Source organism: Ranitomeya variabilis, chromosome 2 (assembly GCF_051348905.1).
Source record: "Ranitomeya variabilis isolate aRanVar5 chromosome 2, aRanVar5.hap1, whole genome shotgun sequence".
NCBI lineage: Eukaryota > Metazoa > Chordata > Amphibia > Anura > Dendrobatidae > Ranitomeya > Ranitomeya variabilis.
In genome coordinates this window covers 372,112,624-372,138,401 of record NC_135233.1, presented here as the reverse complement: position 1 = coordinate 372,138,401, position 25,778 = coordinate 372,112,624, and the positions used below count along the sequence as shown (strand labels likewise).

At 43.9% G+C, this 25,778-nt stretch overlaps 2 protein-coding genes across 10 annotated transcripts in view; one reads left to right on the top strand and one right to left on the bottom strand.

Moving 5' to 3' along the window:
• Positions 1–25,778, top strand: part of GNL1 (G protein nucleolar 1 (putative)) — a 127,082-nt gene that overhangs the window by 37,606 nt on the left and 63,698 nt on the right. The window contains exons 13-15 of the mRNA XM_077285973.1: positions 5,011–5,165; positions 6,504–6,769; positions 8,972–9,040. The gene's annotated coding sequence lies outside the window, so the exon portion shown is untranslated. The remainder of the gene's footprint in view (positions 1–5,010; positions 5,166–6,503; positions 6,770–8,971; positions 9,041–25,778) is intronic.
• DDR1 (discoidin domain receptor tyrosine kinase 1) overlaps positions 1–25,778 on the bottom strand; it is a 55,287-nt gene that overhangs the window by 12,222 nt on the left and 17,287 nt on the right. For 4 of the 9 annotated variants that reach the window (XM_077285963.1, XM_077285968.1, XM_077285971.1 and 1 more), the window contains exons 1-10: positions 15,504–15,633; positions 12,122–12,249; positions 10,758–10,860; positions 4,386–4,614; positions 4,153–4,300; positions 3,892–3,994; positions 2,729–2,915; positions 1,776–2,022; positions 1,145–1,294; positions 584–741 (exon numbers count right to left, since the gene is read on the bottom strand). In XM_077285963.1, coding sequence (XP_077142078.1) covers positions 584–741; positions 1,145–1,294; positions 1,776–2,022; positions 2,729–2,915; positions 3,892–3,994; positions 4,153–4,300; positions 4,386–4,614; positions 10,758–10,860; positions 12,122–12,203 — 1,407 coding nt within the window. In that variant the 5' untranslated portion in view covers positions 12,204–12,249; positions 15,504–15,633. Of the gene's footprint in view, positions 1–583; positions 742–1,144; positions 1,295–1,775; positions 2,023–2,728; positions 2,916–3,891; positions 3,995–4,152; positions 4,301–4,385; positions 4,615–10,757; positions 10,861–12,121; positions 12,250–13,180; positions 13,304–15,503; positions 15,634–25,778 lie in introns of those variants that run through there. The other 5 variants (XM_077285969.1, XM_077285965.1, XM_077285970.1 and 2 more) reach the window with 4 other exon arrangements.

Here is a 25,778-nt window from a genome sequence, read left to right as displayed (position 1 = left end):
TAATGTAAATGGTTCTAAATTTAGATGAATCCTGTTCTTTCAGTTTCTAGAGCAGAAGTTGGTGCTTCACAGCTACTCTTCCTGCTATACATGCATCTAAATGTAGATAAATCCTGTTTTGTTTTTTTTCAGTTTATAAAGCAGAAGTTTGGACTTCAGATCTGCTCTTCCTCCTGCAAATGGCTTTAAACGTAGATACATTTTTTTCTTTAGTTTTCTAGAGCATCAGTATGTGCTTCAGAGCTGCTCTTCTTACCGTAAACTGCTCTACATGTAGATAAATCCTGTTCTTTCAATTTAAATGGTTCTAAATGTTAATAAATCCCGCTCTTTCAGTTTCAAGTGCAGAAGTTTGTGCTTCAGAGCTGATCTTCTTCATGTAAATGGTTCTAAATTTAGATAAATCCTGCTCTTTCAGTTTCTAGAGCAGCAGTTTGTGCTTCAGAGCTGCTCTTCCTTCTGTAAATGGCTCTAAATCCAGATGTAGTTTTTTTACACCTGCACAATTTTCTACAGGGAGAACATTCGACCTTTGTGTCCAGCTGCGCCGGTGGGTTGTGAGATACATAATGGTTTCACCCACCTTCCCCAGTAATCTCTTCCAGCGCTGCCTCCACAGGATCAGGATAATAACGACCAACAGAAGCAGGATTATGACCATCAGACAGCCAATCAGAATGGCGGTATTGCTGCTCTCGTCCTTGACTATTGGCTGGTTTATCCGGTTAACACTGACAGCTTCTACGGCAGAAAATAATGTAAAAGGCGAATTCAAATAAAAATTAAAGATTGCTAAGAAAAATTATTTTTTATCATTTTTTAAAGAAATAGCGCCACTCCTGTCTGCATCTGGAATTACAGTATTGAAGTGAATGGGACTAAGCTGCAGTTCCAGACACAGCCTGTAGATGAGAGTGGCGCTGTTTCTGGGGTGTTAATAAATATATAAATATAAATAAATAAATATATATATATATATATATATATATATATATATATATATATATATATATATATTTTTTTTTTTTTATTATTTTTTTTTATCTCAGCAACCAACTTGAAATATAAAGGGACGGGCAGACACAAAATGGAGATGTCGCAAACCGTGACAAATAAATCATAGAGTTAGCTGTGATGTTCTCACCATGAACAGTTTCACTGGCGCTGCCTATGGTAGTCGATGCAGTTTTTTGGCTGGTGCCTTGTGGTGCCTCCGTCGTGGGAGGTTGCAGCGTGGCGTCCCGTGGCTCAGGCAGTGGACTCGGTTCCTCCGGTTCTGATGAGTCATAGACATCTTTGGGTCAGAAGAACACAAGTTACATGAAACTAAATAAAAAGTCGTATAAATATAACTGATGGTTTAAAGGGGTTGTCCAGAACTTTGATACTGATGTCCTGTCCTTAGGGGGTCCGAAACACCACCGTTCACAAGTACAGGAGCTGAAACACCACAGCGCCATACACTGTGCAGTGGTCATTCTTGGGTACTGCAGCTCCTCTCCCATTCACTTCAATGGGAGGGAAAGTCATTAATTTCAAAGTTCTGAACAAGCCATTAAAGTTAAAGGGGCAGAAACAACAGAAAAGGGAGACGAGACCAAGTCAAAAGTGCGCTAGTCTTTATTATTGTATTAAAAGTGGAAAACTGTCTTTATCTGCGCCTTCTCCTGTCTTGCAACTTCCCTGCTCTCATCCTTCCCCATTTTTTTTATTCCATGGCAAAAAGAAAAAGGTAGAACACAACCAAACGACAAGTGTATAAAGGAAATACTGACCGGAGAGAAATGAGATCTCACTGAAAAGCAGCCACGGACTGGAGAAGTAATAGTGACAGCGGAGGATCCTGGCCGGCCTGCCAGACAGCGACATGGTGACCGTTCGGGCACTCGGGTCACGGACATCCAGTGCCAGAGATAGAGTGACCGGACTGACGTCCCATGGGGTGTGCAGGGACCGCTTGAAGTAACAGTCCACACGGCGAAACACTTGGACACCTCTGGAGTGCATGTTATTAGCGTGTACCTGGAGGGAAAGATGGGGGAAGTGAAGTTATTGGAGGACAGCCCTCGCAGGAATGGTCATAAAATAGGACCTCCAGGCTACTCATGACTGGTTAGCAGGCTAGAAAACTGGGCATAGCCGACAGCTGTTTCACCCAACCCCCATAAACATGGCCGACCATATATGTGCAAGGGCTGTCTGGAGGAATCAATAGACATCTCTGGCGGTGGTTTACCTTTTTGAGAATGAAGGATGGGGCATGTTCAAATCCAACATGCCCGACCTGCCTTTCCCCTGATATCTGTAAAAATCAGGAGACCCCCCAATTAACATAAGTGGGCTGACCGAATGTGGCTGGTCCAGCCAGCGTACATTTTTAGGGGGCTATCCGGTGCTGATGACATCACGACCCTTCACGCACCGGGGCGCAGGAGCTTTACGCTGTCTTCCATCACAGCTGTGCTTGTTTCTATACGCATGAAAGGCGCCCAATGATCGGGGAGATACGCCGGCGACACGGGTGAGCAGAGATCAAAGGAAATATCTAGAATTCTCCATGCGTATAAAAACAAACATACCCATGCGGGGAAATAGCGATCAGGGGAAAGTATCCCTTTCCTCACCCTTTAGTTTCCCTGCAGAGTTTATGGAAGAGTTCGGAAACCTCGGGGAGGAGGGGGATGAAGCTGCAGCATCTCTCCCCCAATGTTATACGTAGAGTACTCACTCTCATATATGTAAATGACCGCAGGGCATCAAACTCAAACTCCATCTCCAGGTATCCAGACGGGAAACTCGCCTCATTCCAACCAACATAATCGTACCCGGGCCAGACCCCCTGCTCCTTGTGCTGGAGGAAATCATCAGCCCCAATAACTCCGTCCGTCAGCTGACCCAGTCCTCCGTAATGTAGCCTGCAGCGAAAGACAAAATGGCATTTACCCGGTTGTACGGGAGTAGAAAAACGTGGCTGTCTCCTTCCCAATCTGAGCCCCACACTTGTCTGTGGGTTGTGTCTGGTATTGCAGCTTGGGAGAATGTGGTTTATCTGCAATACCGGAAACAACCTGCGGACAGAAGTGGTGCTGTTTGTGGAAGGGAAATGCAATATTTTTATAGTGACTTATAGGGCAGCTGATTCCAATAGGTGGCACTAGAGAGCCAGCTTCCATTCTCTTGGAAGAGAGCTTATTTGCATATTTTTTGGGGGGGTCTTCCTCCACAAGTTTGGTGGTCTCCAAAAAACTCCCCAAAAGAACCTTAATCCCCGTGTCCTGTGCTTGATATAACACAGTGTGTCATTTGTGCATGAAGTATCCCTTTAATTTGCGTCTTTGATAGAGATAACATTGTACAAGTTATGGGATATATTTAAAGGGAACCCATCACACTATAGATGCACTGTGATCTGCAGACAGCGTGCTATAGAGCAGGAGGAGCGGAGTAGATTTATATACAGTCTTTAAAAAAAATTCAGATTATAACTTTTAATTCACTCCTTTAAATCTCTGCTTTCAGGAGTCCGGTGGGCGGTCCTAATCAATGACTGACAGCTATCTCTGTATGCACGCTGATTAAGGGAAGGCTGTCAATCACAGAATAGAACTGTACACCGGACTCCTAAACACTGGAAGAATAGGGATGAAGGAAAGATGGCAATCTCACATAAGGACCGCCCACTGGACTCCTAAAGATAGAGCAGGACACGTAATGAGTAAAATCCAATTTATACAGAATTTTTCCTCAAAAAAACTATATATCAATCTGCTCTTCTCCTCCCGCTCTATCACCTGCTGTCCATAGTTTTCCAAAATGATAGGATCCCTTTAAAATAATATGTGATAAAATAGGGGTGGATACTACGATGTCTATATAGGTGTCCAAATTTACCCTCCAACCGTAAATCCATCGTATGTAGAGTCGTTTAAGTTGACCATCCCTGAAACCAGGGTCATGATGTCTCCTGGTGGAGAGGTGTAAGAGCGGAGACCATCTGTGGTGGGATGAAAAAAGAAATGGAAGTCAACGAAAGAAGACCTGTAGACACCAGATAAGGACAATCCTAGAACAGGAAGATGGTCCAGGTCCAAGCACTGGTGAGACCCTCGGAGTGGAGGCCATAGCTACACGAGGTGTGAGTGGTGAACTCACCTTGCCAATCACATCCATAGAGTTCCACTCTCAAACACACGCTCATGACTCGGTCAGCCATTGGATAGAAACGGACGTAACGGGCAATTATTGGGGGTCCGAGGTCCTTCAGAACGAGGTCATGCGTGTTCTCATTTCCGACTATCACCTAGATGAGACAGAACAGAACTCCATCATCAGGCGCTTGGGATTGAAGGTCATCTGTCATGGTGCCACCTCCACCACCTTCTCACCTCGTTTCCCCACCGGTCTCTCCACTGGGCCCACTTGTACCCATCTCTGCTGTAGCGCAGCTGGTAATGTCGGACAAATTCTTTGCCCAATCCTCCGCTGTCTCGACCCTGAGTGCCGACAAGAGTCAGGAAATGCAGGTTCCTTAGGTCTATCTGTAGATATTCTTCATTACTGGGGTAGACGGGCCCAGCTGGGCACCAGGCCCCATCACCTTCATTGCTTTCTAGCCTACGGCATGAAAAAAGGAGAGCGTTACACAGTCACGTGGGTTGGAAAGACACATATGGCCAATAATTTTACACATGAAGAAGTGACTGCTCTTACTGTAAGAATCCTTTCTTACATTGATAATGACGGCCCTGCGTGGGAACACTCAACAGTTTGGCCAGTGAAAAGTTCATAGGATATTAACTTAGTACCAAACGCATAGAGTATATATAATAGAGGCTGCTATGGGGCCCCTGGAAAGAGGGCCCATTTAGGAGGTTGAATTAGAAGTTACTGCTTTTACTGTAAAGAACCCTTTCCTATATTGATGATGATGGTAACATAGTTCTAGTATTATGAATGTATACATAATTTCTGTATACATGAATCATCCAGATTCTCTCTTTTTGGCCACAGGGTTCTTCACACACGTCGAAATAGATTAAAGGTTCAAGGGGAAACTTCAAGCGGACGACGCTCACGCTAAGTAATGTATGTGATCGGAGGTGCAGCTCCGCGCCAGACTCCGCCAGGCCAAAAAAAAAAACAGGAAAATGACTGACATGACCGAGGTGAATGAGTAATGGTGGAGGGTACAGAGGTTAATCCATAGTGAAGTCACACACCTCCTGCATCCTATGTGGTCAGAGGTGCAGCTCGCATGTCGTGGGCCCCGGTACATTATAGATGGGCCCCATACTTCACCGTCCAAAGCACCGTACATTATATGCAACTCGGCAGCGAATGATACCTGTATACATACTCTCCTGTCAGGACCGGACCATTACAGAGGCATGTAAATGTTTGGGCACCCCTATTAGAAATCATTTCCTCTACAACTTGCTTAACTGTTCACAATAACAGTAATTTTGACCAGGGGTGCCCAAACTTTTACACACAGCTGTATATGGAGATACATAGATAACGAACATCACATAGGCGCCACTTATCTCTTGGTTGCAGGGGGTTTCAATAGTTGGAGAACCTCATAATACACCCCTCAGCTGCTGCAGAACCTCATAATACACACCTCAGCTGATGCAGAACTTCATAATACACCCCTCAGCTGCTGCAGAACCTCATAATGCACACCTCAGCTGCTGCAGAGCCTCATAATACAGACCTCAGCTGCTGCAAAACCTCATAATACACACCTCACCTGCTGCAGAACCTCATAATACACACCTCAGCTGCTGCAGAACCTCATAACACAACCCTCATCCGCTGCAGAACCTCATAATACACACCTCAGCTGCTTCAGAACCTCATAATACACACCTCAGCTGCTGCAGAGCCTCATAATACACACCTCAGCTGCTGCAGAGCCTCATAATACACACCACAGATGCTGCAGAACCTCACAATTCATCCCTCAGCTGCTGCAGAACCTCCTAATACACTCTCAGCTGCTGCAGAACATCATAATACACTCTCAGCTATATAAAGTATATAGACTATAAGGAGAAGTAAGTCTGTACTCCGCCTGAGGCTGCTGCTTCTACTGCAGGACGACTTCTACTAGTCTTATAATTCTCAGTGGGGGAGGGGCGCGATCCTATCTATATCAGTCTCGCGTGAATACACTACTGCACAATTAGACGTATTTATTCACCATCCTCTTCTAATCCTTCTTTTATCGGTGGCCGGGGGAGATATGTGCCCCAGATGTTGGGCCCTGGGGCAGGGGTGCTCTCTGTAGCCCCCATACCTAATCCATCAGTCAGAACGCACAACCTGTGCCTGGAGACAGATGACGGAGGCGGCTCTTCTTCTCCATCTCGTAGAAATACATTTCTTCCCCAAGATTTCCTTGTATGAGAAAATGACAGCTTGATCACGATGCATGAAGCCATTCTTGGGCAAGTCACGACAAGATGGCTTCCTCATACAATCATTTTCTTTGTCAGCAGATTGAGTAAGACTTTCCCCTTCTACAGACGTTCCCACGAGAGCAGCAACATCACTCATAGCAATATACAACTACCAGAGAAGTTTCCTTATATTTTATCAGATGTGTGGGGACACCATTTTGTGATGCTCACTATTTCATACACAGTAGAGGTTCTCCTCCTCCTTCCTCACAGACTTCAGCCCTGTTTGGTATCGGCCATCTTTTATGAGGTGGAAATGGTGTAAAGATGGTGGGAACGGTCACCAGACTCATCTATCCTTTAGGGTAAGTTCACACAGGACTTTTTTGCTGCGTATTTTTGCTGCGTTTTTTTATGCTAATTTAGGTGCGGTTTTTTGGTGCGTATTTGGTGCGTTTTTTGGGTAAGTTCACACAGGACTTTTTTGCTGCGTATTTTTGCTGCTTATTTTTGCTGCGTTTTTTATGCCAATTTTCAGCTGCTTATAGATGCGTTTTTTGTGCGGTTTTGGTGCGTTTTTTTGTCTATTTGTGCATGATAATAAAGTTGAGTGACCCCAGTGGAGCTTAGCATCGCCTTCATCCCAGCGGGGGAACAATTTACGGCGAATTACATGCCATGCATCGGCCTTTTTTTGACGATCACTGTAGTTTGGGCAAGCTACATCCCAAATTACAGGCATTGCTTCCACCTTGGAAAAATAAATGAAAAAGTAATTACCAAATGCAAGATGAAATGAAGCCAACATTCATGACAAGGAAAATACAAACATACACATGCAGAACACATGAACACGTACATAACAGCACATGAGCATCGCAAAGTGTACCATTGCAAACAATCGGATAGATAGATATATCACAAATTAAAAAAAAATATTACCTCCATGATTAGTTGGGAAACATTAATGCTCATCCTCCTATACCAAGACATGGCTAACACCTCACTACCAGAAACTCCCTCACAATAGATGACAATCAGGACACCTCACAATGGCTCTTCACACCTGACTGGCTCACAATGGCTCTTCACACCTCACTACCAGAAACTCCCTCACAATAGATCATAATCAGGACACCTCACAATGGCTCTTCACACCTCACAATGGCTCACAATGGCTCTTCACACCTCACTACCAGAAACTCCCTCACAATAGATCACAATCAGGACACCTCACAATGGCTCTTCACACCTCACAATGGCTCTTCACACCTCACTACCAGAAACTCCCTCACAATAGATCATAATCAAGACACCTCACAATGGCTCTTCACACCTCACTACCAGGAACTCCCTCACAATAGATCACAATCAGGACATCTCACAATGGCTCTTCACACCTCACTAACCACACCCCTAAGCTCTTGGCTGTGAGATCACTTCCTGCTGGCCATGATTTTTCTGCACAAAAAACGCAGCAAATAATGCTACATGCGTTTTTGCAGCGTTTTTCCATCACCCATTCAAGTCAATGGGTGAAAAAACGCTGCAAAAACGCAGCAAAAACGCTGAAAGAAGTGACATGCCCTATGTCCAAAAAACGCAGCAAAGCAGAAAATACTGATCAAACAAAAACCCAATGTGTGTGCATGAGATTTCTGAAATCTCATAGGCTTTGCTGGTACTGTAAAAAGCAGCTGAAAATTAGCATAAAAAAACGCAGCAAAAAAGTCCTGTGTGAACGTACCGTGGAAGCTGGCCCAATAATTGAAGGCTCTGATTAATCTTAAAGGGAACCTGTCACCCCGTTTTTTCAAGATGAGATAACAATAGCGTTAAATAGGGGCAGAGCTGTGCTTTACATTAGTGTATTTTTTGTGCCTTTATTCCCCAGTGACAGCCCAAAACGGCGACTTTACAAAGGTATTTCGGCAGCATAGCTGGGGAATAAAGGCACAAAAAATACACTAATGTAAAGCACAGCTCTGCCCCTATTTAACGCTATTTTTATCTCATCTTGAAAAAACGGGGTGACAGGTTTCCTTTAAGAGGCTTCTCGTATGGAGGGGAGACCTCACGAACGTCTATAAAACTTACGGAATCTAGTGATTCCAGATCTTCTTCTGAACCACCATCTTAGAAAGGAGTGGGGTAGCAAAATATGGGTGTGGAGGAGGAATGGCGACAGCCAAAAAGTCTCAACGCCAAGGTCTGCATACCATTCAGATACCCATGTATGTATAAAAAAGAATATGTAGAAAAGGATATATATGATTGAGACCTATAGAGAGAACGAGGAGATCCCATCCTCAGCTCTTAGTTGTTCCAGACTGGATGATATTCAGACATATTGAAGTGGTGACAGCAAATCTATGTGCAGTATAGTATACTGCCTCTCCATTCTACACAGACTTGTAGCCTAACGATCCTATAAAATTGTGGTTATCACAAGCCTAGGGTCCAGGTCATGAGTGGGGCCCCATCAGCTGAGACGCCATTCCTTTATCTGTTTACATACACAGCTTATGACGTAGGTAATAACTGCATTTTTTTCTCTCGTAATCCAGGATATCAGCAATAATCTCCGACCTTTCACCGTGAACAGCAGCCGTGTGTCCGTGTGAACGTCCTGCTGGGTAAGATCCTATAGCGACGACCCAGTTCATACCTAAATATCTACACATGACATATATACAAGAGTATTGGGACCAAAGGCAAAATCTACACTGAAGGGAGAAAATGATGTTTCCCCTCCACACTACACCTCAGGGCTTTCTCTGACCTCCCATTCTACATCCATAGATTTCCACGAGATTGTGAAGATGTCTGTGCGAATTTTTGTCCCTTCATCCAGAAGAACATTTTTGGGGTCAGACCCTGATGTTAGGGGGAGGTCAGGCTCCTAATCTCCAGTCTAGTTCATCCCAAAGGTGTTGCATGTGGTTAAGGTCTGGTTCTTCCACCAACCATAGAATCCTAGAATATTAGATGTGGAAGGGACCTCCGTGGTCATCGCGTCCCACCCCCTGCTCAATGTAGGATTCACTAAACTATCTCAGAAATATGTCTGTCCAGCCTCTGTTTGAAGACTTCCATTGAAGGAGAACTCACCAGCTCTCATCTGTATGGACCTTGATTATGGGGAACTAAAAAGGGCTTTTCCTAAACTGATTCTACAGTTTTCCCCAATGTCCTGGGCTGAATCATTAACAGTTCTCTTCACTGGAACTAAAGGGCTAAGGCCGACCCATGAAAAACACCCCATATAACGTCTGCACCAACCATTACATCGGGCACAATGCAGTGAGGTGAGTAACATTCTGCGGGCATTCAGCAAACCCAGACTCGTCTATCAGACATCAGATAGAGAAGTGTGGTCTGTCACTGCACAGGACACATTTCCTCCAGAAACTAGCTGTGGTGTCGTTACACCACTCCATCCGACGCTCAACATTGTGCTTGGTGATGCAAGGCTGCATGCAGCTAGTTGGTCATAGAGTTGCTGCAGTTCCTTCTACTTTTCAATAATATCACTCACAGATGATGGTGGAATATTTAGGAGGGAAAAAAATGTAATGAACTGACTTATTACACTGCGTCTTTACTTCAATGCTGCAAAACCACCATGTAATTTTGCTTGAATCGCAGCGTGGTGCCCCCTGAAAGTCCTACATAATTACCTGTAATTAGCGGGGATGCCTCCCTGCATGAGGTGACATTTCCCGACAGCCATATTGGTTGTCTCCCAGCTTCTCATCAGCAGAGACATTTTTGGCCACCGCTCCATGTGGTTTTGGTCAGCGATGAGGCCTCGTTCGGGACATCTAAAAGCCTTACTGGATGCTGTTAAGCGTTATCTCTACAGAATTTACATCCTCTTCAAAGAGCGTTTCATGTAACATGTGGCGACCATGTAGGGAGCGGGTGACGGCACCGTATTACCTCCCGCTACTCTCCTGTTTGATGTCATCTCTTCCTCTACTCTGAGTCGCATTAATGAAAGTATCAGGGAAGCTTTCATCCTGGGGAAACGTGTGTGGATTTGATGGGACGTGTGTGGAAACAGGTGAGTGTTGGTTTCCTCGTCGTGATGTTATTACAAGGACTAAAAAAGTCAATGGACAACTCAAGAAATCATGGTGGGCAAGTGGTCTACACCATAAATTGTGTCAAGTTGTTGTGGAACTACTAATCTCATCATGTCATGGCAGCTTCAGGCTGGGAGTTGTAGGTCTACAACAGCTACAGAGCCACAGGATGCAGTTCCCAGCTGTATAAACTGGTTGCAATAAAGCATCATTTTTCCATAATCCAACTATCGAAACTGAGCATCATCTGGGCGCTCTTACTCACCGGCTGTGTTTGGCTTCAGTAGAGTCTGACCATGCACTGGATGCAGTAATGTCCTCATCAGGGATGGTCCTGTCCTGCATTCCCAAGGCATAACGGCAAGTAGCTGCAAATAGTAAAAACATGTCTTAAATTCTGGTGACAAGAATGAGGTGCGCAAAACTGCGCGGAGAAGTCACGGAAGTTCAGAAGTTAATGGTTTCACCACTGGGCATTGTGTATCTTTAACACCACTATGTGTAGTCTAGTGGTTGAGGACCACCACCCGTAGGCTCCCGTGGTTCATTGTCCCAGTTCCTGAACTTTACTATGTCTACTTTACTGTTTCAGGACCACCATCCCTAGGCTCCAGTGGCTCATTGTTCCAGTTTCTGCACATTACTATGTCTACTCTAGCGTTTGAGGACCACCATCCCTAGGCTCCAGTGATTCATTGCCCCAGTTTTCTGAACTTTACTATGTCTACTTTACTGTTTGAGCACCCCTGTCTGTAAACTCCAGTGCTTCATTGCCCCAGCTCCTGAACATTACTATGTCTACTTTAGCGTTTGAGGTCCATCATCCCTAGGCTCCAGTGGTACTCTAGTGTTTCAGGCTCCCCGTCCTTATGCTCCAGTCATCCACTGCCCCATTTCCTTCACCAAATTTTTGAGTGAGACTGTGTAGTCTAGTTGTTGAGGACCCCCATGCTTAGCCTCTAGTGGTTCATTACCCCAGTTTCTGAACCTTACTATGTCTAATCTAGTGTTTGAAGACCCCCGACCATAGGCTCCAGTGGTTCATTGCCCCAGTTTCTGAACAGTACTATGTGTACTCTAGTTTTTGAGGCTAATCTAGTTGTTGAGGACCCCCATTCCTATGGTCCAGTGATTCATTGCCTCAGTTCTGGAAGAATAATGGTTGAGGGTTACTATGTGTGGTCTAGTGGTTGTGGATCCCTATCCCTATGGTTCAGTGGTTCATTGCCCCATTTCCTGAAGAATAATGGTTGAGGGTTACTATGTGTGGTCTAGTGGTTGTGGATCCCTATCCCTATGGTCCAGTGGTTCTTTGCCCCAGTTCCTGAAGAATAATGGTTGAGGGTTACTATGTGTGGTCTAGTGGTTGTGAATCCCCATCCCTGGGGTCCAATGGTTCATTGCCCCAGTTTCTGATGGCCAGTGGTTGAGTGTTACTATCTGAAGTGTGCTCCTTTCCTACTCATCCATTGATTCAGTGCTCCAGGACCTGGTGCCCAGTGCTTGACTGTGACTATGTGTAGTCTAATGGTTGAGGACCCCAGTGTCAACTATGCCTTAGTCCTTGCTGGAAAGTTTTTCACTCCCTCACTAATTTTACCAGAACTAGAAGACCCAGTCTACACTTACATGGATCGAAATGAGCATCTGGTTCGGCCAGGGAGGAGCCAATGAGAAGACTGAGGAAGACAATACGCAATGCCATCTTCATATCTTCTGTCACTGACGACTCATGAAATTGTGATCCATAATTCTCACTGCAAAGATGTAGAGTTCAGTGTTACAGTCAGAGACTAGTAACGCACGGTGGGATAGTACATACAGTCCAGCTTAACGACTTTCTCCAGAAAGCTAATTAACAATTTATGGAACAATGCCAAGCATGCACAACCACCGCCGCATTTTGATGAGGAATTTCAGACTATGGTTCCCTGGCTCAGTGGGTATTCCAGTGGTCAGTCCTCCACCGATCAGCAACTTGTAACCTATCCTAAGGATAGGTGAAAACTTGAAATGTTGGGAATTAACATTCAAGCTAGTCATACATGTCAGAGAGAAACTGAAGCTAACCTGCCAGATTCCCCATACACATGCATGCCCAGCCCCACTGAGCCAGAATAAGCTCACAATAAGAAATGGATAGTAAACAGGTTCCAGACTGCTCTGGATGAAAAGTATCTCACCAAGAACAAAGGGATCAAGCATGTTGAAATCTAACTGCCTGATCCTTATCTCCCCTGACAATTACAATTGAGAAAGTTGGAAGGCCCCTATACACAGATGATCCTGCATTAGATATACATCTGATAAGTATGGACAGCTTATGTTGTGAGTGTGTACTTTCTAGGACTCATGGAGGTCATTACATGCTACTACATTGTGCTACGTTCAGAGATGGCTTAGTAGCAATAATTAACAAAGCGTAAGAATACCCAGTCTGGCGCTAAAACCAATGGCTCAGTGAGAAAACGCATGGTCTGACACAAAACAACTGGAAAGCTTGGTACTTCAGAGACATGATACTCGGTCTCAAACTCATAAAAGTTGCAATAGGAAGATTTACATTTCGGCACTTACAAAGGTGGCAAAGTGAGAACATATACAGTCCGACACTGATAGAGATAGCTCAGTAAGACAATATAGCAATAATAGAAGCTATACAGAAAGAAGATTCACAGTGATACTCACACAGATGACACATTATTTGGTGACCCAGTTGATACTCATGGTGATGGCTCAGTAATTAAATGCACCAAATGATACCCATTTGAAAGGCTCAGTGGGCTGGTGCAGTAGTCATGACGTACAAAGGAGATATTGTAGGGTTTGGACGCACAAAGGTTATTCCAGGAATGTATGTCAGAAATTGGATCATTAAGAAAACCCAACACAAAGAACAGACAGACTGGTTCAGGTAGACGCAGCCTTCCAAACCAGTTCTGGAGGTCGCACCCTGGGTTATGGATTCTGCAGAGAAGCTAAACCTCGTGTAAAGACACTGAACTTATAGCAGTCCGCACACACTGATCTAATATAGACACATCTGGACTTTACAGATTGATACAATGCAGACGTGAATTCTGCTGGATATTAGTGGAAACAGTCAGCAAGCTTGTCAATAGACACATTTATAAGCACTACATCACATTAATGAACAGTGCCTGGGGTAAAGACCGTGGCTGTCTCCAATTCATCAGCGGCAGAAAGACGGCTTGAAACATTATGTAACGTTGCACAATTCTTACGCAGCGTAGGATTGTGCAAAAATTTGGTGAATTTTGTCACTTTCACACAAGTTTCGGCCAACTTTACAAAAATGGGCGACTTTAGGGAGGAGTTGGAGCAGGGTGGGACATGTTGTGGCTACACCCACTGGTCAAATTCATCAATAATGGCGGCATTTCTTACATCAGAAAAGTTACTCCAGTCCCCGACCGGAGTAACAGTTCTACCACTGATAAGATGCACAGAATTTATTAAGTTGGGTGCACCGCTTAATGAATTAGGTGCATCTTATTCCTGCACACTCCTCATTAGGGCTGGTGTAAGAAACGCCAATTTTAATCAACCGGGGTGTACGTTTCCTAAAAATTAATAGAACAAAGAAAAAAGAATAATACTGGATGATTACAGCTCTGAGTTGTAAATGCAGCTCCGGACTATCGTACAGGATGTAACATGGGATCAGTATGAGATGAGGAATACATCGCCCTTCATTACGCCCCTTCATGTGGGCACCAGGTGTCGGGCGACCATAAAACCTGGTAAAGGAGAGGACACTCTGACCCGTCTCATATTGTGATATCACGGCGTCACCTAGCAATGACTCGCATGCCCTCGTTTACACTCGGCTAAATTCACTTGTTTTTTTTTTTACATAAATCTGATTAATAAAGCAGTAAGACGTACAGGAAAGTGCGGCTGAGACTGGTTGCTAGGGACATTTTTTTCCTATCAACTACACATATCCCTAGCAACCAACTGCTATTTCCTAACTCAGCCGGTTTTATTAATCAGATTTTTCTCAGAATATGTACATTGTGGTGAATCCAGCTATGGAAGAAGCATTTACGGCAGTGATCGGCCATTTATAGCTCCCAGCTGTTGTAACACAACATCTTCCAGCATGTCCCGGCAGCCTGTGGCCGCACAGCTGTTGTTACACACCTCTTAGAATGACGTCAGGATTTTCAGGGTCATTATACCCTGTGTCCCCCCCAGGGTCATTATTTCCTCTCACGGGAACAAATCTGCACGCACCTCAGGCTCTGTTCACACCTCGGTCAGTCATACATGTCGGATAACGCTCTGCTGTGCCGTAGACAGCGGTGGTCCACGGCACATGGCTGCGTACGTCTGGCGGCACTCCGTAAACGTACATGCGGAATGTACAACACTTTAATTATATATATGTGCGCCAATGATCCCCTGACCAATACGGATCTGAGACATAGCCACAATATTGAAGATGGGTTTTTTCTCGTATTTTTTTTGCAGACAATAATATACATTTTCAATACCAATCTCAAAAATACACAATTTTTTTATTTTTGCGCTAAAATGGCGAAACATACGGAAAAAAAATTCTCATTGTGGATGCTCCAAATGTCATTAGTGTATGGCCACTGTGAGGTTACGGGCCGATTCCCCTATAGGAGACACCGTACGGCGTGAAAAGCAGCGAGCGACCACCGTGAACCCTCAGCCGTCACCATTTCTCCCTCATATAATGTACAAGTGAGGACATGTTGGAGAAGGCATCGAAACCTCACAGCGTCCCCTATGAATCCTCTCCGCTGGCTGGCTGCTGCCTCCTCTCCCCCTTGTACATGAGCACCTGTGCTGCAGGCAGAGCCCCCGCCATGTCACTTTCCCTCTCCCTTCTCTACTTTATCCCACTTTCTCCATTGTCTTCTTCTTTAGCCCCCTTTCTGTCCACCTGACCCTCCCTGCGGCCATTGTGCTCTGCCCCCTGCACCTTTCTGTGCACCTCCCTACTTTCCCCACTTACTTGTGTCCAGGTTCTCTCACCCTGTGACATGTTCTCGGGGTTTTCTCCCTTGGGACAGACAGGAACTAAACTCTGTGTGTCTCTTCCCTCCTCCTCTCCAGATCCCTCCTCTCCACCTAGAGCAGCATTCACTTGTCTCTGCTCCCCTCCCTCCATTCTCCTTAACTCATTCTCTCACTGCTCTAATCTCCATTTCTCACACTCTTTCCTCTGCTTCTTACTGCCCGACATTTCCTTATGTTCAAGTGCTATTTCCTCAGGTCACTTCCCAGCCTGAACTTTTCTGTGTCAAAAATGTACAAGTGCAGCCCCATTCTTTATAGATCCTGAGTCCTGACCCCCAAAAGTCGGGATAAGTAAAGTAACGTACAGTGGGTACGGAAAGTCAGACCCCTTTACATTTTTCACTCTTTGTTTCATTGCAGCCATTTGGTAAATTCAAAAAAGTTCATTTTTTTCTCATTAATGTACACTCTGCACCCCATCTTATCTTAAAAAAAAAAAAGAAATGTAGAAATTTTTGCAAATGTGTTAAAAAAGAAAAACTGAAGTATCATATGGTCATAATTATTCAGACCCTTTGCTCAGTATTGAGTAGAAGCACCTTTTGAGCTAGTACAGCCATGAGTCTTCTTGGGAATGATGCAACAAGTTATTCACACCTGGATTTGGGGATCCTCTGCCGTTCTTCCTTGCAGATCCTCTCCAGTTCCGTCAGGTTGGATGGTGAACGTTGGTGGACAGCCATTTTCAGGTCTCTCCAGAGATACTCAGTTGGGTTTAGGTCAGGGCTCTGGCTGGGCCAGTCAAGAATGGTCACAGAGTTGTTCTGAAGCCACTCCTTTGTTATTTTATTTGTGTGCTTAGGGTCATTGTCTTGTTGGAAGGTGAACATTCGGCCAAGTCTGAGGTACAAAGAACTATGGAAGAGGTTTTCATTCAAGATATCTCTGCACTTGGCCACATTCATGTTTCCTTCAATGACAACCAGTCGTTCTGTCCCTGCAGCTGAAAAACACCCTCACAGCATGATGCTGCCACCACCACCATGTTTCACTGTTGGGATTGTATTGGGCAGGTGATGAGCAGTGCTTGGTTTTCTCCACACACACCGCTTAGAATTATCACCAAGAAGGTCTATCTTCATCTCATCAGACCAGAGAATCTTATTTCTCATAGTCTGGGAGTCCTTCATTTGTTTTTTAGCAAACTCTATGCGGGCTTTCATATGTCTTGCACTGAGGAGAGGCTTCCGATGGGCCACTCTGCCGTAAAGGCCCGACTGGTGGAGGGCTGCAGTGATAGTTGACTTTGTGGAACTTTCTCCCATCTCCCTACTGCTTCTCTGGAGCTCAGCCACAGTGATCTTGGGGTTCTTCTTTACCTCTCTCACCAAGCCTCTTCTCCCACGATTGTTCAGTTTGGCTGGACGGCCAGGTCTAGGAAGACTTCTGGTGGTCCCAAACTTCTTCCATTTAAGGATTATGGAGGCCACTGTGATCTTAGGAACCTTGAGTACTGCAGAAATTCTGTTGTAACCTTGGCCAGATCTGTGCCTTGCCACAATTCTGTCTCTGAGCTCCTTGGCCAGTTCCTTTGACCTCATGATTCTCAATTGGTCTGACATGCACTGTGAGCTGTGAGGTCTTATATAGACAGGTGTGTGCCTTTCCAAATCAAGTCCTATCAGTTTAATTAAGCACAGCTGGACTCCAATGAAGGAGTAGAACCATCTCAAGGAGGATCACAAGGAAATTGACAGCATGTGACTTAAATATGAGTGTCTGAGAAAAGGGTCTGAATACTTATGACCATGTGATATTTCCATTTTTCTTTTTTAATGAATTTGCAAAAATTTATACATTTCTGGGGGGGGGGGGGGTTCAGTCAAGATGGGGTGCAGTGTGTACATTAATGAGAAAAAAAATGAACTTTTTTGAATTTACCAAAAGGCTGCAATGAAACAAAGAGTGATAAATTTAAATGGGTCTGAATACTTTCCATCCCCACTGTATGTATAACCATTGTGTATATAGTGTATCGTTTAATGTGCCCTTATGGTGTTTAAATATATAATTTAACCTTGGGCTGCTCTCTTTTAGATTGATCCATGAATCCACGCGTCCGTTTATCGGTTTAAGGCTGGTGTCACACTGGCGTATTGCCTTCGATGCGAGAGCATCGGATGCGATATGCTAATGACACTCGGCTCCTGCTCGCAGCAGAGCAGGAGCTGAGTGTCATGCATCTGTGCTCCGATTCTCTCGCACAGGGAGGATCGGAACACATCTCCTCCATTGTTGGGGTCCGCTTATAACGCACATCACTCGGATGATATCCGAGTGATGTGCGCTGTCTCACTGGGACCCATAGGCTCATATGGGTGCGAGTGAGCCGAGAGTTTTCCTCGGTCCGAGACAATCGCACCTTGCCATGCTCTACCTTGCGGCTATAAGACTTTCTTTACATAGAGCCATATTGAAAAATGATCTACATACACCTTCTGTTCCATAACTTATAACAGGTCCCTTTGGGAATGAAAACACTATGAACGTTTAACAATAGCAATAGTGTTACTGCAGGTGCCCTAAAAGTGTTCTCTGTCTTATATAGTGAGTAAGCAGACATAACAATACAGAGCAAGCGACAAGATCCAGAAAGAAGCCAGAAATCCCCGATAAGCAATGTAAACCAAGGAGCAGAGAAATCAAGGCCACATGGACAAGAGTCTAAGCTTCAGCAATGGGATATGCAGGCAGGGCAGGAATCTTAACATAGGCTAACATTGCTGCATTCACAAAAAATTAAAAAATTCAGACTTCAGAGCTGAAATCTTTCAGTAAACCATGCTGGTTCCACATCTGCACATAGTTTACTCTGTAGGGGAGGGGGCATTGTCAATTTTCTTTATTTCAGATTACGAACTTTACCTAAATTAGAGATCTTGCAATTTTCACAGTCACCACTGAATCATTTTTAGATTGATACTTCCTGTCCTTTCGGGAAGGGTTTTCAGCAGAGTCCTTATCATCAGAGGCAGGATTACAATGACAGGTAAAACCTCTATACATAGATAGGTGATGTCACTGTTGACCCTTCACAATGACCTTTGCACACACTCATTAGATGCTTCAATACAAAAGATGGGGTTGGGGTCTGAACATTGTGGCTAATGTATATGTGTTATTTCCTGAAACATAAAGAAGTACGAGTTTAGGCAAATTATGAAAATTGCAGGATTGCTTTTTTTGTATTTTTAATACAAATTGAATTATGTAAAAAAAATGCCAAAATATCTTAAAAAAGAGAAGTAACATAAAGATCAGAAGGCTATTTTTGACAGTCAAATACTTTTCCTTCATGATATACAGTGCAGACCAAAAGTTTGGACACACCTCATTTAAAGATTTTTCTGTATTTTCATGACTATGAAAATTGTACATTCTCACTGAAGGCATCAAAACTATGAATTAACACACGTGGAATTATATACTTAACAAAAAAGTGTGAAACAACTGAAATTAAGTCTTATATTCTAGGTTCTTCAAAGTAGCCACCTTTTGCTTTGATGACTGCTTTGCACACTCTTGGCATTCTCTTGATGAGCTCCAAGAGGTAGTCACCAGGAATGGTCTTCCAACAATCTTGAAAGAGTTCCCAGAGATGCTTAGCACTTGTTGGCCCTTTTGCCTTCACTCTGCGGTCCAGCTCACCCCAAACCATCTCGATTGGGTTCAGGTTTGGTGACTGTGGAGGCCAGGTCACCTGGCGCAGCACCCCATCACTCTCCTTCTTGGTCAAATAGCCCTTACACAGCCTGGAGGTGTGTTTGGGGTCATTGTCCTGTTGAAAAATAAATGATGGTCCAACTAAACGCAAACCGGATAGAATAGCATGCCGCTGCAAGATGCTGTGGTGGCCATGCTGGTTCAGTATGCCTTCAATTTTGGATAAATCCCCAGCAGTGTCACCAGCAAAGCACCCCCACACCATCACACCTCCTCCTCCATGCTTCACGGTGGGAACCAGGCATGTAGAGTCCATCCATTCACCTTTTCTGCATCGCACAGAGACATGGTGGTTGGAAACAAAGATCTCAAGTTTGGACTCATCAGACCAAAGCACAGATTTCCACTGGTCTAATGTCCATTCCTTGTGTTCTTTAGCCCAAACAAGTCTCTTCTGCTTGTTGCCTATCCTTAGCAGTGGTTTCCTAGTGCTATTTTACCATGAAGGCCTGCTGCACAAAGTCTCCTCTTAACAGTTGTTGTAGAGATGTGTTTGCTGCTAGAACTCTGTGTGGCATTGACCTGGTCTCTAATCTGAGTTGTTGTTAACCTGAGATTTCTGAGGCTGGTGACTCGGATAAACTTATCCTCAGAAGCAGAGGTGACTCTTGGTCTTCCTTTCCTGGGGCGGTCCTCTTGTGAGCCAGTTTCTTTATAGCGCTTGATGTTTTTTGCCACTGCGCTGGGGAACACTTTCAAAGTTTTCCCAATTTTTCGGACTGACTGACCTTCATTTCTTAAAGTAATGATGGCCACTCGTTATTCTTTACTTAGCTGCTTTTTTCTTGCCATAATACAAACTTTAACAGTCTATTCAGTAGGACTACCAGCTGTGTATCCACCAGACTTCTGCACAACACAACTGATGGTCCCAACCCCATTTATAAGGCAAGAAATCCCACTTATTAAACCTGACAGGGCACACCTTTGAAGTGAAAACCATTTACGGTGACTTCCTCTTGAAGCTCATCAAGAGAATGCCAAGAGTGTCAAGTATATTTTGAATCAGCGAGGGGAACCATACACGAAGGTCATTATGTGTCCCCCGGGATGTGAATAGAAGCATACTAAACTTGCTGGGGAGCTTTGTAATTACAGACACAGCTGTGATTACAATGCAAAATAAAAGAAAGGATGGATTTGGTCAAACTATTTGACCAGGTCAGATTTAAGAAAACCTGACATGTGCTTTTATTTTTGGGGATATCTGTAGGATGGTAGTTGGATGGATCTCTCCCTCCACTCCAGGTCTTGGGAGTGGCCCATGTCCACGATTCCCATTAAAACAGTCAGTTAAGTTTTGGGTGTGTGAGTATTAGGTTTGTAAGCATCAGAGCAGGAGCTATGTGTAGGACAGGTCTGTGTAAGATTAAACACAGGCCAGAGCCAGAGAAAGCAAAGTCACTGATTCACCCAAGAGTGATATGGTGGTGCAGTCGCCCACGGCAACAGACTGATACGGACGTTCCGGCTGCGAACCGGAGTGTAAAGTTCTGGATTTATTTTCTGAGTTTTAAAACAAAGACGTTAATGTTGAACTTTCTTGGGTCAGTGCCAAATTACCGCACGGACGAGAAAGCATTGCCTTACTATATACAGTATATATATACCTTATATATACACAGTCATGGCCAAAAGTGTTGGCACTCTTGACATTGTTCCAGAGAATGGAATATTCCTCTCAGAAACTTATTGCAATTACACATGTTTTGTTATACACATGTTTATTTCCTTTCTGTATATTAGAACAACCCAAAAAAAGAGGGGGAAAAAAAAAGCAAATTAGACATCATTTCATACAAAACCCCCAAAATGGGCCAGACAAAATTGTTGGCATGCTCAACTTTGTATTTGGTTGCACACCCTTTGGAATAAATAGCTTCAATCAGTCGTTTCCTATAACTATCCACAAGCTTCTTACACCTCAACTGGAATTTTGGACCACTCTTCTTTTGCAAACGGCTCCAGGTCTCTCATATGTGAAGGCGCCTTGTTCCAACAGCAATTTTAAGATCTTTCCACAGGTGATCAATGGGATTTACTTCTGGACTCATTGCTGGCGCTTCAGAACTCTCCAGCACTTTGTTTCCATCCATTTATGTGGGCTTCTTGAAGTATGTTTGAGGGTTATTGTCATGCTGGAACAGCCATGACCTAGGATGCAAACCCAGATTTCTGATACTGTGCACTACATTACCACCCAAAATTCTTTGATAATCTTCAGTTTTGATGATGCCTTGCACACAATCAAGGCACCCAGAACCATAAGCAGAAAAACAACCCCAAAACATCTTTGAACCTCCACCATATTTGACTGTAAGTACTGTGTTCTTTTCTTTGTAGGCCTCATTCCGTTTTCGGTAAACAATAGAATGATGTGATTTACCAAAAAGCTGTATCTTGGTCTCATCAGTCCACAAAATGCTTTTCCAGAAGGATTTTGGCTTACTCACATACATTTTGGCAAACTGCATTCTAGCTTTTTTATGTCTCTGTGTCAGCAGTGAGTAACCTTGAGATTGTTGACATTTTTCAATAATTTTGGTTCTCAAGTCCTCAGTCGGTTTTCTCCTCTTCTTTCTGTTTTCCATGCTTAGTGTGGCACACACAGACACACAATTCAGAGATTGAGTCCACTTCTTCCCCTTTTATCTGGTTTCAGGTGTGATTTTCATATTGCCCACACCTGTTACTTGTCACATGTGAGTTTGAACGAGCATCACATGTTTAAAACATGTGAGGAAAGAATGGTTGTAGATGACGAGGAGAAAGCTAATATATAATATATTAAACACCTTCTTCTCCATGGTATTCACTGTGGAAAATAAAATGCTAGGTGAAATGCTGAGGGACAAAGAAAACCCTATATTAAGGGTCACCAATCTAACCCAAGAAGAGGAGCGAAACCAGCTAAATAAGATTAAAATAGATAAATGTCCAAGTCCGGATGGCATACACCCATGAGTAGTAAGAGAATTAAGTAATGTACTAGACGAGCCATTATTTCTTATATTTAGGGACTCTATAGCGACCGGGTCTGTTCCACAGGACTGGCGCATAGAAATGTGGTACCAATATTCAAAAGGGCTCTAAAAGTGAACCTGGAAATTATAGGCCAGTAAGTCTAACCCCTATTCTTGGTAAAATATTTGAAGGATTTCTGAGGGATGTTATTCTGGATTATCTTAATTAGAATAACTGTTTAACTCCATATCAGCATGAGTTTATGAGGAATCGCTCCTGTCAAACCAATCTAATCAGCTTTTATGAAGAGGTAAGCTATAGACTGCACCAAGGTTAGTTATTGGACTTGGTATATCTTGATTTTTCCAAAGCATTTGACACCGTGCCACACAAGAGGTTGGTACACACAATGAGAATATTGTGTCTGGGGGAAAATGTATGTAAATGGGTAAGTAACTGGCTTAGAGATAGAAAGCAGAGGGTGGTTATAAATGGTATAGTCTCTAACTGGGTCGCTGTGACCAGTGGGGTACCGCAGGGGTCCGTGTTGGGACCTATTCTCTTCAACATATTTATTAACGATCTGGTAGAAGGTTTACACAGTAAAATAACGATATTTGCAGATGATATAAAACTATGTAAAGCAGTTAATACAAGAGAAGATAGTATTCTGCTACAGATGGATCTGGATAAGCTGAAAACTGAGGCCGAGAGGTGGCAGATGCGGTTTAACAATTATGCATTAAAAGAGGACTGGATACACATGATGAGAACATTATACTGCCTCTGTACAAATCCCTGATTAGACCGCACATGGAGTACTGTGTACAGTTTTGGACACCAGTGCTCAGGAAGGATATAATGGAACTAGAGCGAGTACAAAGGAGGGCAACAAAATTAATAAAGGGGATGGGGGAACTACAATACCCAGAGAGATTAGCAAAATTAGGATTATTTAGTCTAGAAAAAAGACGACTGAGGGGCGATCTAATGACCATGTGTAAGTATATAAGGGGACAATACAAATATCTCTCCGAGGATCTGTTTATACCAAGGAAGGTGACAGTCAGGCTGGGGTCACACATGGCGTAAGAAAATACGCCACGTATTATACGTCCGTACTACGGCCGTAATACGGAGAAATGTCCCCAAAATATTGATCCGTAGTCAGGGTGTTTCAGCGTATTTTGCGCATGGCATCCTCCGTATGTAATCCGTATGGCATCCGTACTGCGAGATTTTCGCGCAGGCTTGCAAAACCGACATCTAATGGATTTATGTGCTCAAATGTTAGGGAAAACATATATACAGTATATATATATATATATATGTCATTGAGACACATATATATATATTCTGTATTTAGATTTCATTCAGCGCGATATCTGTGAACAGCCGCTAATTCAATTGCCGGCTTTTCATTTCTCCTGCACAAACCCGACAGGATATGAGACATGGTTTACATACAGTAAACCATCTCATATCCCCTTTTTTTTTGCATATTCCACATTACTAATGTTAGTAGTGTGTATGTGCAAAATTTCAGCGCTGTAGCTGCTGAAATAAAGGGTTAAATGGCGGAAAAAATTGGCGTGGGCTCCCGCGCAATTTTCTCCGCCAGAGTGGTAAAGCCAGTGACTGAGGGCAGATATTAATAGCCAGGAGAGGGTCCATGGTTATTGGCCCCCCCGTGGCTAAAAACATCTGCCCCCAGCCACCCCAGAAAAGGCACATCTGGAAGATGCGCCAATTCTGGCACTTGGCCACTCTCTTCCCACTCCCTGTAGCGGTGGGATATGGGGTAATGAAGGGTTAATGCCACCTTGCTATTGTAAGGTGACATTAAGCCAGATTAATAATGGAGAGGCGTCAATTATGACACCTATCCATTATTAATCCAATTGTAGGAAAGGGTTAAAAAACACACACACACATGATTACAAAGTAGTTTAATGAAATAAACACAGCGGTTGTTGTAATAATTTATTGTTCTCCCATTCCATTTCCAGGACCTCGCTTGGCAACATAATAAACGCACAAGATACATACCTTCTGCTGTCAGATCTCGTCCCACGAAGTAATCCATCTGAAGGGGTTAACTAATATTACAGGCAGGAGCCCTGCAAATGCAGCTGTGCTCCCTGCCTGTAATCCCCAGCGAATGAATGAAATGTAGGTCATTGACCTACATTTCCTTCAGTCGCGGTGATGCGCCCCCTGGTGGATGTCCTCATATGACCTGGAGCGTGGGAAAAAGTTCCCAGGCTGCAGTTCATGAGAACATCCAGCAGGGGCGCATCACCGCGACTGAAGGAAATGTAGGTCAATGACCTACATTTCATTCATTCGCTGGGGATTACAGGCAGGGAGCACAGCTGCATTTGCAGGGCTCCTGCCTGTAATATTAGTTAACCCCTTCAGATGGATTACTTCGTGGGACGAGATCTGACAGCAGAAGGTATGTATCTTGTGCGTTTATTATGTTGCCAAGCGAGGTCCTGGAAATGGAATGGGAGAACAATAAATTATTACAACAACCGCTGTGTTTATTTCATTAAACTACTTTGTAATCATGTGTGTGTGTGTTTTTTAACCCTTTCCTACAATTGGATTAATAATGGATAGGTGTCATAATTGACGCTTCTCCATTATTAATCTGGCTTAATGTCACCTTACAATAGCAAGGTGGCATTAACCCTTCATTACCCCATATCCCACCGCTACAGGGAGTGGGAAGAGAGTGGCCAAGTGCCAGAACAGGCGCATCTTCCAGATGTGCCTTTTCTGGGGTGGCTGGGGGCAGATGTTTTTAGCCACGGGGGGGCCAATAACCATGGACCCTCTCCTGGCTATTAATATCTGCCCTCGGTCACTGGCTTTACCACTCTGGCGGAGAAAATTGCGCGGGAGCCCACGCCAATTTTTTCCGCCATTTAACCCTTTATTTCAGCAGCTACAGCGCTGAAATTTTGCACATACACACTACTAACATTAGTAGTGTGGAATATGCAAAAAAAAGGGGATATGAGATGGTTTACTGTATGAAAACCATGTCTCATATCCTGTCGGGTTTGTGCAGGAGAAATGAAAAGCCGGCAATTGAATTACCGACTTTTCACTAACAGCGCTGCGTATTTCTCGCAAGTCACACTGCAGGTCCGTGTGGAATCCGTATTTTTCGCGCCCCCATAGACTTTCATTGGCGTATTATTTGCGCAGTACGCTGACAAACGCAGCATGCTGCGATTTTGTACGCCCGTAGAAAGCCGTATAATACTGAACCGTAATATACGGCTAATAGGAGCAGCCCCATTGAGAATAATTGTGCCGTATGTAATGCGAGTTTTACGGACGTAGTTTCTGCGCTCTTACGTCCGTAAAACTCGCATGTGTGACCCCAGCCTCACAAGGGGGCATTCTCTGCCTCTGGAGGAGAGAAGGTTTTTCCACCAACATAGAAGAGGATTCTTTACTGTTAGGGCAGTGAGAATCTGGAATTCCTTTCCCTGAGGAGGTGGTGATG